At 35.7% G+C, this 16,489-nt stretch overlaps 1 protein-coding gene across 3 annotated transcripts in view; it reads left to right on the forward strand.

Moving 5' to 3' along the window:
• Positions 1–16,489, forward strand: part of LOC129775801 (transcription factor hamlet) — a 282,723-nt gene that overhangs the window by 163,639 nt on the left and 102,595 nt on the right. The window contains exon 1 of one of the 3 annotated variants that reach the window (XM_055780904.1): positions 5,204–6,256. The exons of the other annotated variants lie outside the window; for them this stretch is intronic. Within the exon in view, the coding sequence (XP_055636879.1) occupies positions 6,226–6,256 (31 nt within the window). The 5' untranslated portion in view covers positions 5,204–6,225. Of the gene's footprint in view, positions 1–5,203; positions 6,257–16,489 lie in introns of those variants that run through there. 3 annotated transcript variants of the gene reach the window in all.

Below are 16,489 nucleotides of genomic sequence, written 5' to 3' on the forward strand. Positions count from 1 at the left end.
CTATTGAAATCACAAAAACCAATAAAAATTGGTACCAACTTGAAGTTTATTTCTGTCGTAATCGGTCAGGGGTTGGATGTATATGGCTACGAGAGCAAAGTTTTTTGATTGCTTTGATTCGAGAATAAGAAGATCTTTCAGTATTTTTTTTTAAATATCCGTTCATCCATTCATTGATTTAGATACAGCTTCAAACGAAGGATTCCTAAGCTAACGGTAGTCCTACGTCAACCTTGCGGTTATATCGCAGCTGTAACCAACCTAAAGTTTTTTTTTTGTATTTCTTCAATACTTATTTTCGAAAATATTTACTGCTTGACCCATTTCGATATTGAGCCATCATATGAAAAGAAGTTTGGTTGTTTTAATCATCCTATCCTTGCGGTAGCAATACACAAGCTGGCATCATGTAGCAAATTGTTTGCTTAGTGTCATTGTACCTACTGCACTGTGTTCGAAACGGGATGTATGGGTGTTGTCGATTTGAACGACTTACCGAGGGTTTACCACAGCGAAGGCACTATTTTTCTTCTCTTTTCGTTTGTATTCGGCTTCGCAAATGTATATAAAATTGTGCCTCACCGCCGCGTTATGTGCTCTTTGTTGACGGCTCTGCATGGGAAAATGGAAATGCTACAAATTTTATCAATTAATCTCTATACGGACCTGGAAATTGTAATGTCCAGCATCCATTGATCTATTGTAGTGCACTCCAGTTTACTATGTATGCAGTGTCAGTTCGTTCTGTTACTCAGGGAATAAGTGATAGTCGCACCAGGACTTTGCATATCCCCCCACGAAGGTTTATGATGTTCCTTACCTGTTTTGGTTCAGCAGACCAAATCTCGTTAGGCATAAGAATGTCCTTTCCAAGAATTCGCAGTCTTCGCTGAATTAGTGTACTGCATTGACACAGTAAATGTGTCAATGCAGTACACTAAAGTCTCAGCTTCGAAATTGCAAAAACGACAGTTATCATCTGTCAGTTTTTCGATTTTTTTAAGGTAATACCTGCTCACGGTGTCCGGTGAATAGACCGGTTGATGTACTCAAATCTGCCTTATTCTATAAACAAATGTCCAGCATATCAAACAAACAAAAAATCAGTACTCAAACTCAAAACTATTTAAAAAAAAGTGACATGTTCTCTGATTCGACACCACTAAGAATAGACGTAAAAATATAGAAATATTTCAACGATGTTAATAAATTCGAGGACTTTTCTGGTAGATCCTTTGTTCAAAGAATTGTTGTAGTAGAATGTACAGGGTTTTCCAACTTTAAATTCCGAAAGTAAATTGAAATAAAACACACTTAGAATTCGAATTTCGATGAAACTTTTATTTCAAATTAAAGTTTGGTTTATGCCATTATGTGTGAAATACAACATCATTCAAATGTCCACCTAGGGCTTCCTCGCACACCTTGATCCGGAACAGGTAATTTTCGATGACTTTTCGGCACATATGGGACGGTATCTCGGTCATAACTTCACGAATGTTGTCTTTCAAATGTTCAAGAGTTTGCGAAGAGTTGGCATAGATACGGTCTTTCGCATAACCCCACAAAAAAAAGTCTAGCGGGTTCAAATCGCATGATCTGGACGGCCAATTGGCATCACCAAAACGCGAAATTATGCGTCCCTCAAATTTCGTTCGCAATATGGCCATGTTCGGTCGTGTTGTGTGGCACGTGGCGCCGTTCTGCTGAAACCACATGTCATCCGTATCCATATCTTCAATTTGTGGCAAAAAAATCGGTTAACATGCGGTCATAGCGCTCACCATTCACAGTTACCGTCTCGCCGTCCTCATTTTCAAAGAAATACGGCCCGATGACTCCACCAGATTATAATGCGCACCAAACAGTGACTTTTGGCTCTAATTTTTGTACCAGTAGATGTATGGGGAAAGTCCAAATGCAAAATTCGCCACAATGATGTGTTTGACAAGCCCAATTGCTGAGCACACCGTGGAATCGAAACATTCGGGTCATCCTCCACACTGGCAGTAACAGCAGCAATATTTTCGGCCGAACGCACATTACGATGATGCACAGGTTTCACAATATCCGCTACGGATCCAGTTTGTTCGAATTTACGCACTACATTAGCGATTGTGTGCTCTGTAGGCCGTTCATGGCGACTAAAATCCGTCCGTAATGCTCGAAAAACATTTGCCGGTTTTTCATCATTTTTATAGTATAATTTAACAAAATTAACACGTTGTGCGATGCTAAAACGATCCATATTGTAAAATGGCAGACATTCAACTAACGATATGACGCTTTGGTTGACAGCTATGTCAAACGGTTGTCAGCGCAGGGCTGTATACTTTCGGAAGCCCGAAATGGAAAACCCTGTATATCATTTTCCAGATGATAACGAAGGTGTAGTGGTTATATATCATACATCAAAACATTGTTGTACTAAACACGCGCCAAGTGAAAAGATAGAAGCATATTTTACATGCACGAAGCAGCTCCACCTCTCACACATTGGGCCTGATCACGAACATCACTGCCACGTACGCTGGCACGTCACGTACACCTCACTTAATCCTTTTGTGTCTATCATCATTGTCACGGACAGTTGCGTGTAAAAATGAACTCCGTGAAGTGAAAGTGTTCATTCCCGTTTATAACAGACTGTTGGTTGCATAATGTCGGGTTTTTTAACGTTGTGTCGGTTGCATAATTTCGGACGTTTGAACGTTATGCAGGTAAAATCAATACAGAGGTTTGATTTAATTAATTAAACAGAAACTGGTCAGCACTTTTTTTTTAAATATTCTTTCATTCAAAGTATGTCTTCAAAACAATACCGTTGAAAATATCTATAACGTAAAAAGTTATAACTATCGTCTTAATTCTGGTCTGGTCCGCCAATTGTGAATGTTTGAATTACAAAAACTACCTCTGCAGTGTTGGAAAAACTTTACAGTTATTATTTTATATCAACAAATCAATATTATACATAATCAATCATAATGAACGTATTTGGGCCAGTGACCTCCATTGCCATTTTATTGTATTGTACTCTCTCTTAGTCTAATCCTAAAAATAGAAACAAAAAATTTTTATTCATTCAGGACAATCGGAAACAGACCTTCGCCATGTTTCAATCAGTCTACGGGAGCTACATTTTAGTCCTCAATTACATCCCATAGCGCATTTATCGAATCCAAATAAACAAATTTCCGTCCTCTGGATACGTCAAAATTTCGTTCTAAAAAGGCCACTAGGCGGGTAAATTGCTGTTTGTTTATCTTTTGTTTCTTAAACAAGACAAGACGATATTCAAAATGTTAGCATAAAGCTAAATAAATACGAAATTAAACTTACTCCATTCCACGTGACTAGCTTTCACCATCTAAAACACAAGTGACAAATAGGGTAAATGATCTTGGTTTGTCTAATTTGGGGTGTTCTTATGCAACTAGTAAATGCAAATCGATTTTTCTTCAAGAAAATCACACACAATCAATACGAGTTTGGGTTTGTTGAAAAACCCTAAGTCTCTAGTTGTTAATACTACCATAAGGTGTTGAAATTATTCCAATTTTTATGTTTTTTAACGATTTTCCTTAAAGAAGAATTATGATCATGGTTTGACCATCTCTGATCATGGTTTGCCCAAAAAAAAATGATCATGGTTTGTCCGGTTTTAGAAATCTCCATTTTGGAATGAAAACATTCGAATTCACAATTAGATGTTGCATTTATCATTGCTTGAGTATACTGTCATCATATTGATTCATTCATAATTTAGGCTTACTTCAGAATATTGCCTTTTCTTGGGCATTTTAGAAGTGTTCACCTCAACACAATCAACACAGAAAAACCATACTTCTGCTATGCGCGAAGCACACCATAAACAAACATAAACAAACTGCAGCGCGCCAAGCGGTTGCCATAGAAATCATGTGGACAAAACAACATTATTGAATTGGACAACTCATGATCAGAATTGAGTTCATCAAGATGCGTTAATTTAATGGTTTAGCTATGTAAATCCGATACAAATGGTAAGCAAGCATGATGTTTACAATATTTATAAGTGTTGTAATCCAGAAAAGATCTGAATACGTGCCAAATAATCATCTGGTGATCGATTAAAAGTTAGCTCGAATGAGGGGCGCATTGACACAAATAGAAGGTGTATTTTATAATCCTTTAAAACATGTGATTTCGTAAAAATATACTATCAAACTACTATAAATCATGAAAAAGGCAATTTCATTTATATGTTTCGAAACATTCGAAGGCCTTATTTGACACATGAGCGCTGAATTAGAGCATTCAAAAAAGTGGGCAAACCATGATCATATTTTCGACTGGACAAACCAAGATCATTTACCCTATACCTGTTTTTCTCCGTGACATGACAGTATCGTGGTATTCATAATAACCCCAAATTCATCAAAGTTGTCACGACGGATGAACTCTTCTGGATTCTACACACACGGTGACAGCCGTAATAAGGTTGTCTACACTTCACTTCGTTTTCACCGTGAAGTGACGTTCGTGATCAGGCCCATTGTGCTCATTCTTACGCTGCCAGGACGACACCCAGCGATCAAAACACGCACCGCCTAAATAAGGCACATCGAACACGGGGAAAAAAGGATACTACCATTAAACATTAATGATATCGCCCCATCGGTTCATTTTTCCAGCGGCGATATCTGTGTCTGTATTGTGTTCACTACCGATCCCCGAAAGGCACTGATTTTGGCCCATCGTTAGTGTCCTGTTCCTTTTGCTTCCGAATTTCCAACCCATAATCATTCGAATGGGTATGTGTGTGTGTGTGTATGCTACTTTTATCCTTTTTGTTTATTAATTTCCTGCTGCCGTCGTCGTCATCGTCGTCTTTTCGCTTCGCTGTGTTATTGTTCACCTCTCTCGCTCGCTCGCTCTGGGCTAATGGGTAACATCACTCACTTTGTGATCTACCGTTTCATGCTTCCAATCGCTGACAGAGTGGCAGAGTGGCACACGACAATCGGGGCTCTCTCCCTCTCGTGATTTCAGGAGGAAAATCGTCATCGCGTCGTTGGTATGAGTGAGTGTGGTGTGTGTTCATATACACACAGAGCTGAGAGCGAGAGACTTCAAGGCTAGGCTGAGCCACGATTTGGATTTGGTGACAGGGCGAAGGAAACCTTCTCTGCCTCTGCGTGGTGCGATATGTGTTTGTGGATGATGACGATGATGGGCTGTGTGGAGTGTGTGATAATTGCATGAGAAGAATTTGTTAGTCTATTCTTAGCATCCAACAGACAGACAACAACACGTCGCACACCACCGAGGACATAAACACGGCCAGAAACCGCCTTCAGTCCGGGACTGAGCTACAAGAACACGGTCCGGAGTTTTTCCGGCGAAACGTTGTACTCCGTTTAGTGTGGACTGTGAAACGCGTCGAACCCGTAAGGACCCTTGGCGGAATCACCGACCCAGTGTGCGCTCTGCTGATCGATTAGCATAAATGCAGTCCGTGTGGTGGCATGTTGTGTTGTGCGCGCGGGTGAATGAACAGTTTTCCCGAGTTTAAAGTGGCCACCCACCCTTGAACCTAACCCACCCCCACAGGTGGGAGGAAGTGATTTAAAGGCTAATTGGCTCATCGTCGTCGACAAGGCGGCGCATAGAGAGTGAAAGCGGGTGAAAAATTGCAAATCGACAATTGACCCTCGGAAAAAAAAAACCAAAAACGAAAAACGGTGTCCTGTGATTGATTATCGCGCTGCCAAATAGTGATTTCAATGATCTGATAACGGTGCTTTGATAGTGGTCAAGTTTGAGTCGGCCACAAGACCTCCGGTCTTGTACGTTTTTATTGGTTTCCATTAATTTTCGGTCGCCACTGTGTTTATGTTTCCATTCTTCATCTGGGCACGTGACTCAGAGTGTGTGTGTGTGTGGGAGAGCGCTTTTCGTGATCAATTTTCGTGCGTGTAGATCAGCTGAAATGGTTCCGAAGGAGAAACATGATACATAATTCTAATTAGGATACAAATGGGTCTCAACCGTGGTGGGCCCAACCGAGTTGTATGAATTCTAATTAGTGGTCAATATTTTGTGTGTGCGCTCGAAGTGAGGGAATTGTGTTTTCTGTGACACGAGACTACCGAAAGGTGAACAAAAACTGTGTGTGCGTGTGGATCGAACCCGTTGCGGAACATATCCTGGAATCGGTAGCGAACCGACCACTTTCGTGATATGGTTGATATCGAATTAATGATGATGCAAGGTACGGGGAACCTATGGGGCACTGAATCACTACTACTCTGTTGATTGTAAGATGGTAATATCACGGATGACGGGCGGCGACCGGTTGGTGTGACCTGCGGGAACGATAACGAGCACCACTAGAGTTAGGGAAAATTCACAGCCCGATGACGGAGCGACCTGACTTTTGATTGACGACAACATGTTCTGTTGCCATTTCGCACTCGAGAGGTGCGTGAGATCATCAAATTGGTTCAGATTTTGGAACTGTGATCGCACACATCTGTGGATGAATTATATGCTTTCTTCGTTTCGGGCTCGGAGGAATCGACCAGCGGTTGATTCAATTAATTCGCGATCAAATGCCATGATTAAATGTTTGTGACCATGCCGTGCCTCGTTATCAGCCCATGGATTTACGGGCGTGAGCACTCGAAACAACAACAAAAAAAAAGAAAACTGTGTGTGAGATATGAATTTTTATGGATGAATAATTGGCGTTATTTTGTGCTAATGTCCGGTCCGGTCGGAGGTCGCGCAAAAATGTATTTAGGTCTCCCGTGCGCCAATAAAGTGCCGAATGTCTCTATTTGATGGGGAGCTTTCGTGGAGGAAAATCATAATTGAATTAGGCTGGAGGCGATTCTGCTAGATTTATGGCTCTCGCCGTTTAAGGGCAGCAGTTTGGATTTTTTTCTTGTGTAAAATAATTTATTGGATTATTAATGTGAAAAACACACTATGTTCTGTGCGGTGATAAAAATATTACCGGGTTTAATTTGGGTTGACTTCTGTGTCCTTTTCTGTGGTTGTAATTTAGAATAAATTATTTTTTATCATCGATGTATACATTTTAATGGTTATACAAACATCATTTGATAAGCATTCAGCATCACCGTCTAGAAATGATGTTCGTGCGTACATTAGCACGAATAATGGTGTTCTATTTTGTGAAGGTTATCATGAAAAGCATTCTGTTGCAACTAAATTCATGCAAACATAATTTAATTCAAGCACCAAAAATGTTCCATTTCAGGTGTTGTGCAAAATAATGAAGTTCACATTAAGCATATACAAAAAAATTTGAATTTTGTGATATTTTTTTAAAAGGCTAGTAAATGAGTGGTACACAACATTAAAATATCGTGTTTAATGGTTATTGTTTGTTGGATTTACACAAGGGACAATATTTTGCTGATAAATTTTTTTTTTCACTATATTCTGATTCACAATATGCCATGGAAATTATTACAATACAGGTCGGACTCGATTATATATAATCGCAATTTCACCTTCAACGTTAATTTTCGAATCCAATACATAATCGAATAACAAAAAAGCTATTTTTATATTAATGTTTGACATTCATACATTAATGAAAAAATTATAATCGAGTTCGACCTGTATAACATACAGATATCAATATTTCTTATCCTATCACTTATAGTAATTTTGCCTGATTTAATTCATCATTATTATCGGGAGTTTGGTATTCATAAATAAGATCTAGTTTTCGCAGCGATGAACTCGAAGTTATCTGAAACAAACTATAAACTATAAACAATAACGTAATCCAAGTTCATGGTACTTTTAATACTATATGTGGACTTCCCAAATCAAAAAATCAAATCGCTCACCTGTAATCGAATATATTAATGAACGTTCCATCAACGAACATGTCTTCTTTACAGATCTTTCAAGGCATTTGCGTTATTTTGTTAATCAAAGAAGATATTTTTGATTGCTAGCTTAAATAAACATGGTCATTCAGAATGCTACGTTAGGAATTTTTCGATTGCTTTTGGAGGGACAAATCTGTTTCCTATTTGGAGAAATTCCAGTTCATGTCTGCTATCTGTTCGTCTTGTTCTGCAAGAATTGGACTTTGCATATCTTCGGAAGTGTTTTGCAATTCACTTTCGGTTCTGAAATCGTCCGTCATTTGTTTGCAACTCTGTTGGATGCGCCAAGCCGACGGCGATTTGTCCAAATTGTCTAACTGAGCTGAAATAGTTTATCCTTTTTTACGAGTAGTGAATATGTGCGAACAATAATGTTTCCGTTGTGCTACTGTCCGCTCGTTGAATTGTGTTTTGCCGCCAGACTTTTGGAAAACAAAACAGTTAAAAGGATGGCAATGTCACTGAGAGTTTTCAACTTTTGTCCCTGAAACCATATCCATTATAATTTGTTCTAGAATAGTATTTTAGTCTTATTTCAAGACTATTTATCTTCACATTCAAATGACAAATCAAATAATAATTATCAATGATGTTACGCGATACAGATTTAATTTTTTGTTTCTGTGTCGAGCAGGTTGAATATTTTATAGAGAACATATTCAAACGCTTCAGAAATGTAGGAAAAACGCTTTCATGTAAAGCAAGACCTTTCTTTGATTATTTTTTTTCTGAAACTATTATAAACATGCATTCTTTTCCAGAGATTACTCCGGCTGAGCTAACCCACTCTCTATTTTAAACATCGTCATTTTGAAATGACACGCTCCTTGAAGATGAACTGGTTTTTTTTACAGAATTCATTTACTAAGGGTACCGTTTTGTCTCATATTCCGAACACTTCATTTTTAAATGTAAATTTATTGAACTTTTATGTCATAAATAATTGAATAAAAAATCCTTGACATTCCTTGACATAACTGATAGGGATAGGCTTCATTTTGACATCATTTACAGGTATCAATACAGCCTATAATTTATAACATTAAACATTTGCAAAAAAGTGACAGTCAAAACCAATGATAAAATGTTTGCTTTGGCAAATTCTGTAAAAAAACAAGCATCGTACAATTTTCAGTTTTTGCAGTTATTTCAACTATATCGTTTGCTGTTTTCATGTTAAGTGCTAGAAAATGTAAAAATCTACCATAAATGGATGAAAAAAAATTATATTTCATGCAGAAATCGTCATTAAAACTAGTATTGAAGGAGTGTTCGGAATATGCATCAAATTTCCACGCATGATTCAAATTCCGAACTCTTCATTTTTTAATGAAAATTTACTGAACTTTAATGTTATAAATAATTGAATAATCAAAACCCTGACATTCCTTGGGTTACAGGCTCCATTTTAACATCATTTACAGTTATCGATGCAGCCTATAATTTATAATACCAAGCATTTGCAAAACCAGTGATAAAATGATTGCGTTAGTAAATTCGGTGCAAAACAAGCATCGTGAATTTGTCAGTTTTTGTAGATGTATCATCTACTTCGTTTGCTGTTTTCATGTTAGATGCTATAAAAGGTAAGAATCTACCATAAATAGATGAAATCTTCATTAAAATAAGCATTCAAGTAGTGTTCGGAATTGGAATCATGTTTCGACGCGTTCTTCGAATGCCGAACACTATTTTCAGGCAAATACAGCAATAGTTCACAAATTGGGGTACAATCCAAAAATATATCCAAAATTAGAGAAGGGATTTTTATCGTTTTTGAATTATGATTTTTCATTAACCGTTGATCCGAAAAATAAACTGTCCCCCTTTTTCCAAAAATGACTTTTTTTTTAAAATTCATATCTTTTGAACTACTGGACCGATGCTCCACATATTAAATTGAAGTTAATTCTTCGAAAAAATATTAGACTTGAAAAAAAAATTGGATTTCCCATGTTCCTATTTTCTGTCCAATAAGTTACAATAAGCAACCAACACTTCTCAATTTTGGAAAATCATAACTCAAAAACGAAAAAATAATCAGATCTCTGGTTTTTGGAAAATATAAAAAATACTGCGCCCTTGGTCCCTAAACCATGTAAACTATGAGAAACAAACACAATCAGGAATTACGAAAACAAAATCCAAATTTTCAGCTAGAATAATAAGTTTCCAAAAAAGACTAGCTTTAATGGCTTTAATTTGATATTTCGATCATATGAATCGGTGCAGTACTTCAAAAGTTATGATTTTTGAAAAAAATGCATTTTCGCTGTTCGGAATTTGAGACAAAAGTGTTCGGAATAGGAGTCAGAGACAAAAATGGTGTTCGGTAGTTTTTCACCATGAATATGTATTTGAAAAACAATTTTATTGAAGCCAAATGAAAATGAAGGCTCTATTGAATCCAAAAATCAAATTAGTTTCCCGAAAAGGTACAATTTTGAGTAATGAGACACTGTTTAATGGCCATCAAAGCTTAAGTGTTCGAAATTTGAGACAAAACGGTACCACAGAAAAACCTTTTTCTCAAAAGGAAGTAAGACGGTTGTTTGTAGTTGCGACCTTGCTTGCAACCAGTGCTGGTCTGTTTTTGGGGATTTTCTGGAAGGAATTGATGCTGCAAAGCACGACTCACGTGTTAAATAAAATTGATGAGATGGCTTCAATAAAACAGATCGACAGCAAGAATAAAATAAAGACAAATTAGTCAAATAAAATCAGTAATTGAAAATGATATTGTAATAAATTTTCGCATGATTACTCATGCAGTTTATTTCTTTAGCAGATTTTGGATCCTCAAATTTGTCGACAACAAACATATCACTCGCTGCAATACATCAGAATTTATTCTGATTGATAAGCATTTTCTTCCGGTTTATCAATACTGAAAGGAAATTGATCATCTACTGACTTTGAATCGAGAATTGTCATATTACATTTTCTATTCATTAAGGGGGTATTCTAGCGTAGACACAGGAATTTCTGCCATTTTTTCGAGCTCCGTAAAAATAAAACAAAGAATATCTTTACCAGCCATTGTATCATTATTTGCTCATCTACCTTTAGCAATAAAACAAAAATTGAACGGAAAAAAAAAGTTCCTAATGTTCATAATGTTAAACAAAAGTTGTGCCATGGCGTACACGATCCCAGCCCTTCTGGTTATCTGAAACAAAAATTTCGAACAGATTATCGAACAGATCAGTAAAAATGCCGCTATCGCATGAACATCGGATAAGTCTAAAACATCTTTTTTGACAGAATGGCGACCGTTTGAAAACCAAAATGCGGCTTAAAACGTTTTTTCTTACGTTTTCCGATTTTTTTTAAATAGTAGAATTTAAAAAGTATTATTTTTCAGAGGTTCATGCGATAGATAGATGCCTGCAGATTGTATCCATATAAATTTGACATGAATCGGTTGAGTAGAACTTGAGATACCGTGTACGCCAGTTTAAAAAAAAAGTAGTTTTGAGAAAAACGCGTTTAAAGTTCATTATTATGGCCGTAGCAGGCTAGATACCGCATCACTAAAATGGCTTCAATTCGGTAAATAATAGGATTTTCGAAAAGTTCTTTCTAAGGTATATTCTTGAACACCTAAACTACAGAAACATGGAGGAAAAATTTTTTGATTTTCTTCAAATTTCTAGACTAGAATACTACCTTAATTTATCAGTTCAAGGATGCAAAAAGAACTGGGTTTGGAGTCAGACTAGCACTGGTTTTGCATAAAACACGTTGATAATGATTTTATTTGTTGAGAACAGGTTATACATTCACTAAGAATGTAGCAGAACTCGCTCTGATTGATCTAGAAATTATTTTGAAAAAAACATTGAGAATGCCATTCTGTGATTTGAATATGCACACGAATACATTAAACACAAGCGCATTATCCCGGCAGCTAATTGGCATTATTGAAGCTCGAAATTATACGATTTGAGAACAATCGAAGTAAAATCGAACGAAACGTGGACATTGCAGATTTACCACTGTTGCAGGAAAAAAAAACAAAAAAAAAAAACAGTGGTTTACATATTGTTTGCATGCAAAACGATTCATAATGGCAAACTTGGAATAAAATAAATCACAAGCTGATTGACATCCGAGTTTGTCGGCTGGTGGAAAACATGGAAACAAACCTTAAAGTCATTGAGGGCAAGTATAAAACTTGAAAAACGAACACAGATGTTCAATTCATAAAAATGTGATCAAAAGGAAGTCAGTCCTTAAAAAAAAACAATAATTTACGTATGACAAATTTATAAATTGATTTAATAATAACAGTCATAAAAAATTAAACGCTTCCTTCAACCAAAACAATTCTCAATGATTTTTGTGACTGAGACAGATAATACACTTGATGAGAATACAGCAGAATTAGCTTAGATTAAAATTAAAAAAAAAAAGAATAAGTCCACGAATGAAAAAAACTGTCCACTGAAACTATACAATTTTTTGAAAATTAAAAAAATAATAATTTTCCATAACCATTTTTTTTGACTGGAAGCTCAGACAAACTTCTGGATTAGAAATACATCCGCAAAGCCTTTAAGGGTACCTTTGTTTTCAAAAAAGATATTCAAGATTGAATCAATCAATATATTAGCGAAGGAAACAGTGGAATTTTCGTTGATTGAATATTTGATATTTCTGTTGCAAAGTATTGCGTACACATGGATATAGCAGATGAATTATTTTCCAAACATGAGCGATCTGGGACTTGAATAATCGTATAAATGCTTCAACTAAAAAAAAAACATGTTATAATGATCGACTGAACCATTTATTTCAAAGGAAAATCGGGTAAAATATGGCGAATGATTTGCATAGTTCTGAGTCTACGCTGGTATCTCGGTTATTTCCTGGCAAATGTTAGATCGTTGGAACAATCACGAAACGTGGGGTTCGGAACCCCGAAAAAAAACATTGGCGTCAAATCGCATCGACGTTACGATATTTAAATAATATTACCAAAGTTGTGAATATTGATAAAAATGCAATTTTTATTTATTTTAGCATGATCATGTACAGGGTAACTTCGATATAACGTACATTTTACTTTCAAATTTGTACGTTGTATCGAATTGTACGTTATATCGAAGCATAATAAAGAACTCAGAAACGTAGCTTATATTACTTTATTGTGTGGCTGTTTGAGTAAGGTTATTGAATAAATTCAACTTGAAGACGAAGTCAACCTTTCTCATGATGGTTCCCTTCGTATTGTTGATTAGAGTTTGATTCATTTAGAATCCGGAATCACAAAACAGTTTTATCTCGGGATTGGTTAAAGGTACAAAACAAGCTTTAGTATCAAAATACAGAAAATTTATAGTTCTTTCAGAAAAAAATATTCGAAAAAATGTTCCTTTGGATTTTGAAAATTTGTACGTTATATCGAGGTAAAATGTACGTTATATCGAGTGACGTTATATCGAGGGTACGTTATAACGAGGGTACGTTATATCGAAGTTTACCTGTATTTCATTATCGATAAATTGAGTGACATTGAACTAACCTGGTAGTTCTTGTACAGAACAGTCTTGTCTTTTTCAGTGTTTGGAACAACAGTTCTGGCAATATGATCTTCACTTCTGAAACATTTCCTGAATTAGGAGTATGACTTCAAAGTCACTATGAACACGTATAGAGATCTTTCCGCAGATATCCATCAATAGTACGGATTTCGTGCCGAGGAGCAACCTTGCAAGATTGTAGCAGAATTTGAGCCTGAGCAGTTCTTTTCAAAACAGAAATCAATCAATGAAGTGGGATAAAACGGACGAACGATTCTATGATTAAATAGAACGACGGTGTATAGTTTCGATAATCTTGAAATGTATTATTTTTGTGGATAATAAATAAATACATTCACTTAAAAAAAACAACAGAATGTGTTCTGAGGTTTAAAACGATGGTTCCGAAAGACTGTCAGGAATAATCAAAATGGTTGAACGATAATTCTACGCTGAATACTCTGATTACCTGAGATACAGCTTAGCGTAAAATGTCCTCACGAATGAAGTGTACAGGCTGTTCTTTTCTTCATCAGTTTATAGAATTGAGACCCTATCATAAAATAATTCAGGTAATACAGTCAAATCTCTCTATAACGATATATTATCGCTTCTATTTATTAAAACATAACATTCTCTATTGCGACAATTTTCAATTTCACTCCACTCATAGTGTGTGTGTGTCAATGTCAGTACCTACGAACGTAAATAGCCTATGTTGTGTATCATATGGTTTAATCATCTTCTGTTCACACCCAACTGATTTAAATTTTCGGATACTTACAAAAACAGAAATTCAAACCATAAAAGATAGGGAAAGCTCATTGAAACAAATTAACAAAATAAAATAATCGAAGAATTGTTGTACAAGAGTCCCGTCCTAGAATGAAATTGCGTTAAATTTGCAATGAATTTAAAAATGAATGTATTGTTTGCGCAATTGTTATATGGATAAAGCTTTTCATATCAAAATCAGGCAATAAATTGAAGTATCGTTTGTTTCACTTCGAAAACACTCACTGCCCAAAATGGGCAATGGACACGTAAATCTTCAACGCTAAAAATAAGTTGGACATAATTCAAAGCCTCGAAAAGGGTACTAAAAAGACAACATTGTCTAATGAATTCAATGTGTCGCACAATGCGAATTCATTCATCATCAAAAATAAGGACCAGAGTCGTGAAAGGGGTAAGAATATTGGCTTCAATGATGTTCGAATGGTATATTTTGTCTGGCGATGAGATAAATAAAATCAATCGCGTATTAAACAGGGCCTGAAGGAGCATTCAACAATGAAACTATAAGCACACCCAGTTAGCAGATGCTTTCCAGATTATCTATGTTGGTTTATGAACAAAAAAATCAATTCAAAATTTACTATTTTTTTTTCTATCTACAGACAAATTTGTATCGAACGAAAGAGCTGAATTTTATATTCATTGTTTAATGTTTTTTGTTTCAAGATGATTAGTCACCAATTGCGTTTGCGTGAGCTTGGGCGGTTCTCTCCTTATAGCGTCATCTAAGCTCTCTATAACGACAATCTTTTATAGCGACAATTCTCTATAACGACGGTCCCTTGCGATGTCGCTATAGACAGCTTTCACTGTAATCGCTACATTGATTTTCACTTCAGCGCAATGTGTTTTATTTTTATTATTTTATTTTATTACATCTGGTTCAGTACGTATCACTTGATTGACACAGTGAAATACAACATAAACCAAGAATTAATCAAATGATGATTTGAAGTATAATAAGGATATGTCTCTCTAGCGTTAAGTTCAATTTATGGGACCTATTTGATATCATGAACAAGTTCTCATTAGTTGAAAAATTAATATTTGTACAGATTGATTTTTTTTTTCAGAGGTTCGTTTTTCAAACTTTTATTTCTGACCGCTCAAATGTGATTCGTGACATGTGTCAACATGAAAATATTACCTAGTTTTGTATTTTCATTTCATGCTGAAAAGATTTAAACATCTGTAAAAATGGGAGTATAATTGCATCTTTCACCTGGATCACCTCAAGCGTAGTCTTGGCTAGCATTTGCATGAATTTATCTGTCAACAGTAAGTGACAGACGCCAATTTATCGTTTGAATTAATAATTTCATACTCTTTTTTTTATGTTTATCGTGTGTTATTTTAGAATGAAAAACGAATTTTTTGAGAAGCATCCTTGAAAAACCGTGGAAAACATGTCACCTCATTGTGTTTTACATCGCTTGCCACTTAGTTTCACATCTTTCTGTAAGTGAGTATGCATTTACTTGCTCTTTCTTTTCGATAGAAAAATATTGGGTGTGTAACTTAATTCGTTCCGTTTTTTTTTTTTGCATGAAAAACACATTTTATTTCAATAATACAATAAATTAAAACATTATTCAAAGCATTGGCCATCGTTAGCCACTACTTTTTTCCTTCTTGCTGGTAACTTACGGATTCCGTCGCGAAAACAGCGGTTATCGTTTGAAGCCAACAATGATTCCGTCCAATCTTTTATACTCTGCTCTGAACTAGAGCGTGTTCTGTAGGCTATCCGTAATTTTCCAAACAATTTTTAATTCGAATGGTACAGATTTTTTCGTTATTTTTGGTACAGATTCTGTACGGTACAGAGTACAGATTTTCGTTAAAAAGTATAGATTGGTACAAATTTTTTTTTCCATTTGTGAAATTTCATACATTTGAACAAAGCAACATTGAAAGTGGTGGCAGCTCGAAAATTTGAAAAAAAATTATAGCATGCAATCTAGATTAAAAAAAACTATGTATAAGCATCATCCATCCCACGAATGACTTGCAAATGTAAAAGTAGTATTTGTAGTAAATAAACGAGTATTTTTTTATGTTAATAAATTATTTTTTTCTCTACAACGAGTATTTTTGATGGCACAGATTTTTGGAAAAAAAAGTACAGATGAGAAAAATGTACCCCTCTGGTACAGATTTAAATGTGGCAACACTGCTCACCATATACCTCCACAAGCATTCGATCCGCTTCAGATGCACTTTTCTTCTAATGCAAACAGAAGATCAAAA

The sequence above is a fragment of the Toxorhynchites rutilus genome, chromosome 3, assembly GCF_029784135.1.
Source record: "Toxorhynchites rutilus septentrionalis strain SRP chromosome 3, ASM2978413v1, whole genome shotgun sequence".
Taxonomy (NCBI): domain Eukaryota; kingdom Metazoa; phylum Arthropoda; class Insecta; order Diptera; family Culicidae; genus Toxorhynchites; species Toxorhynchites rutilus.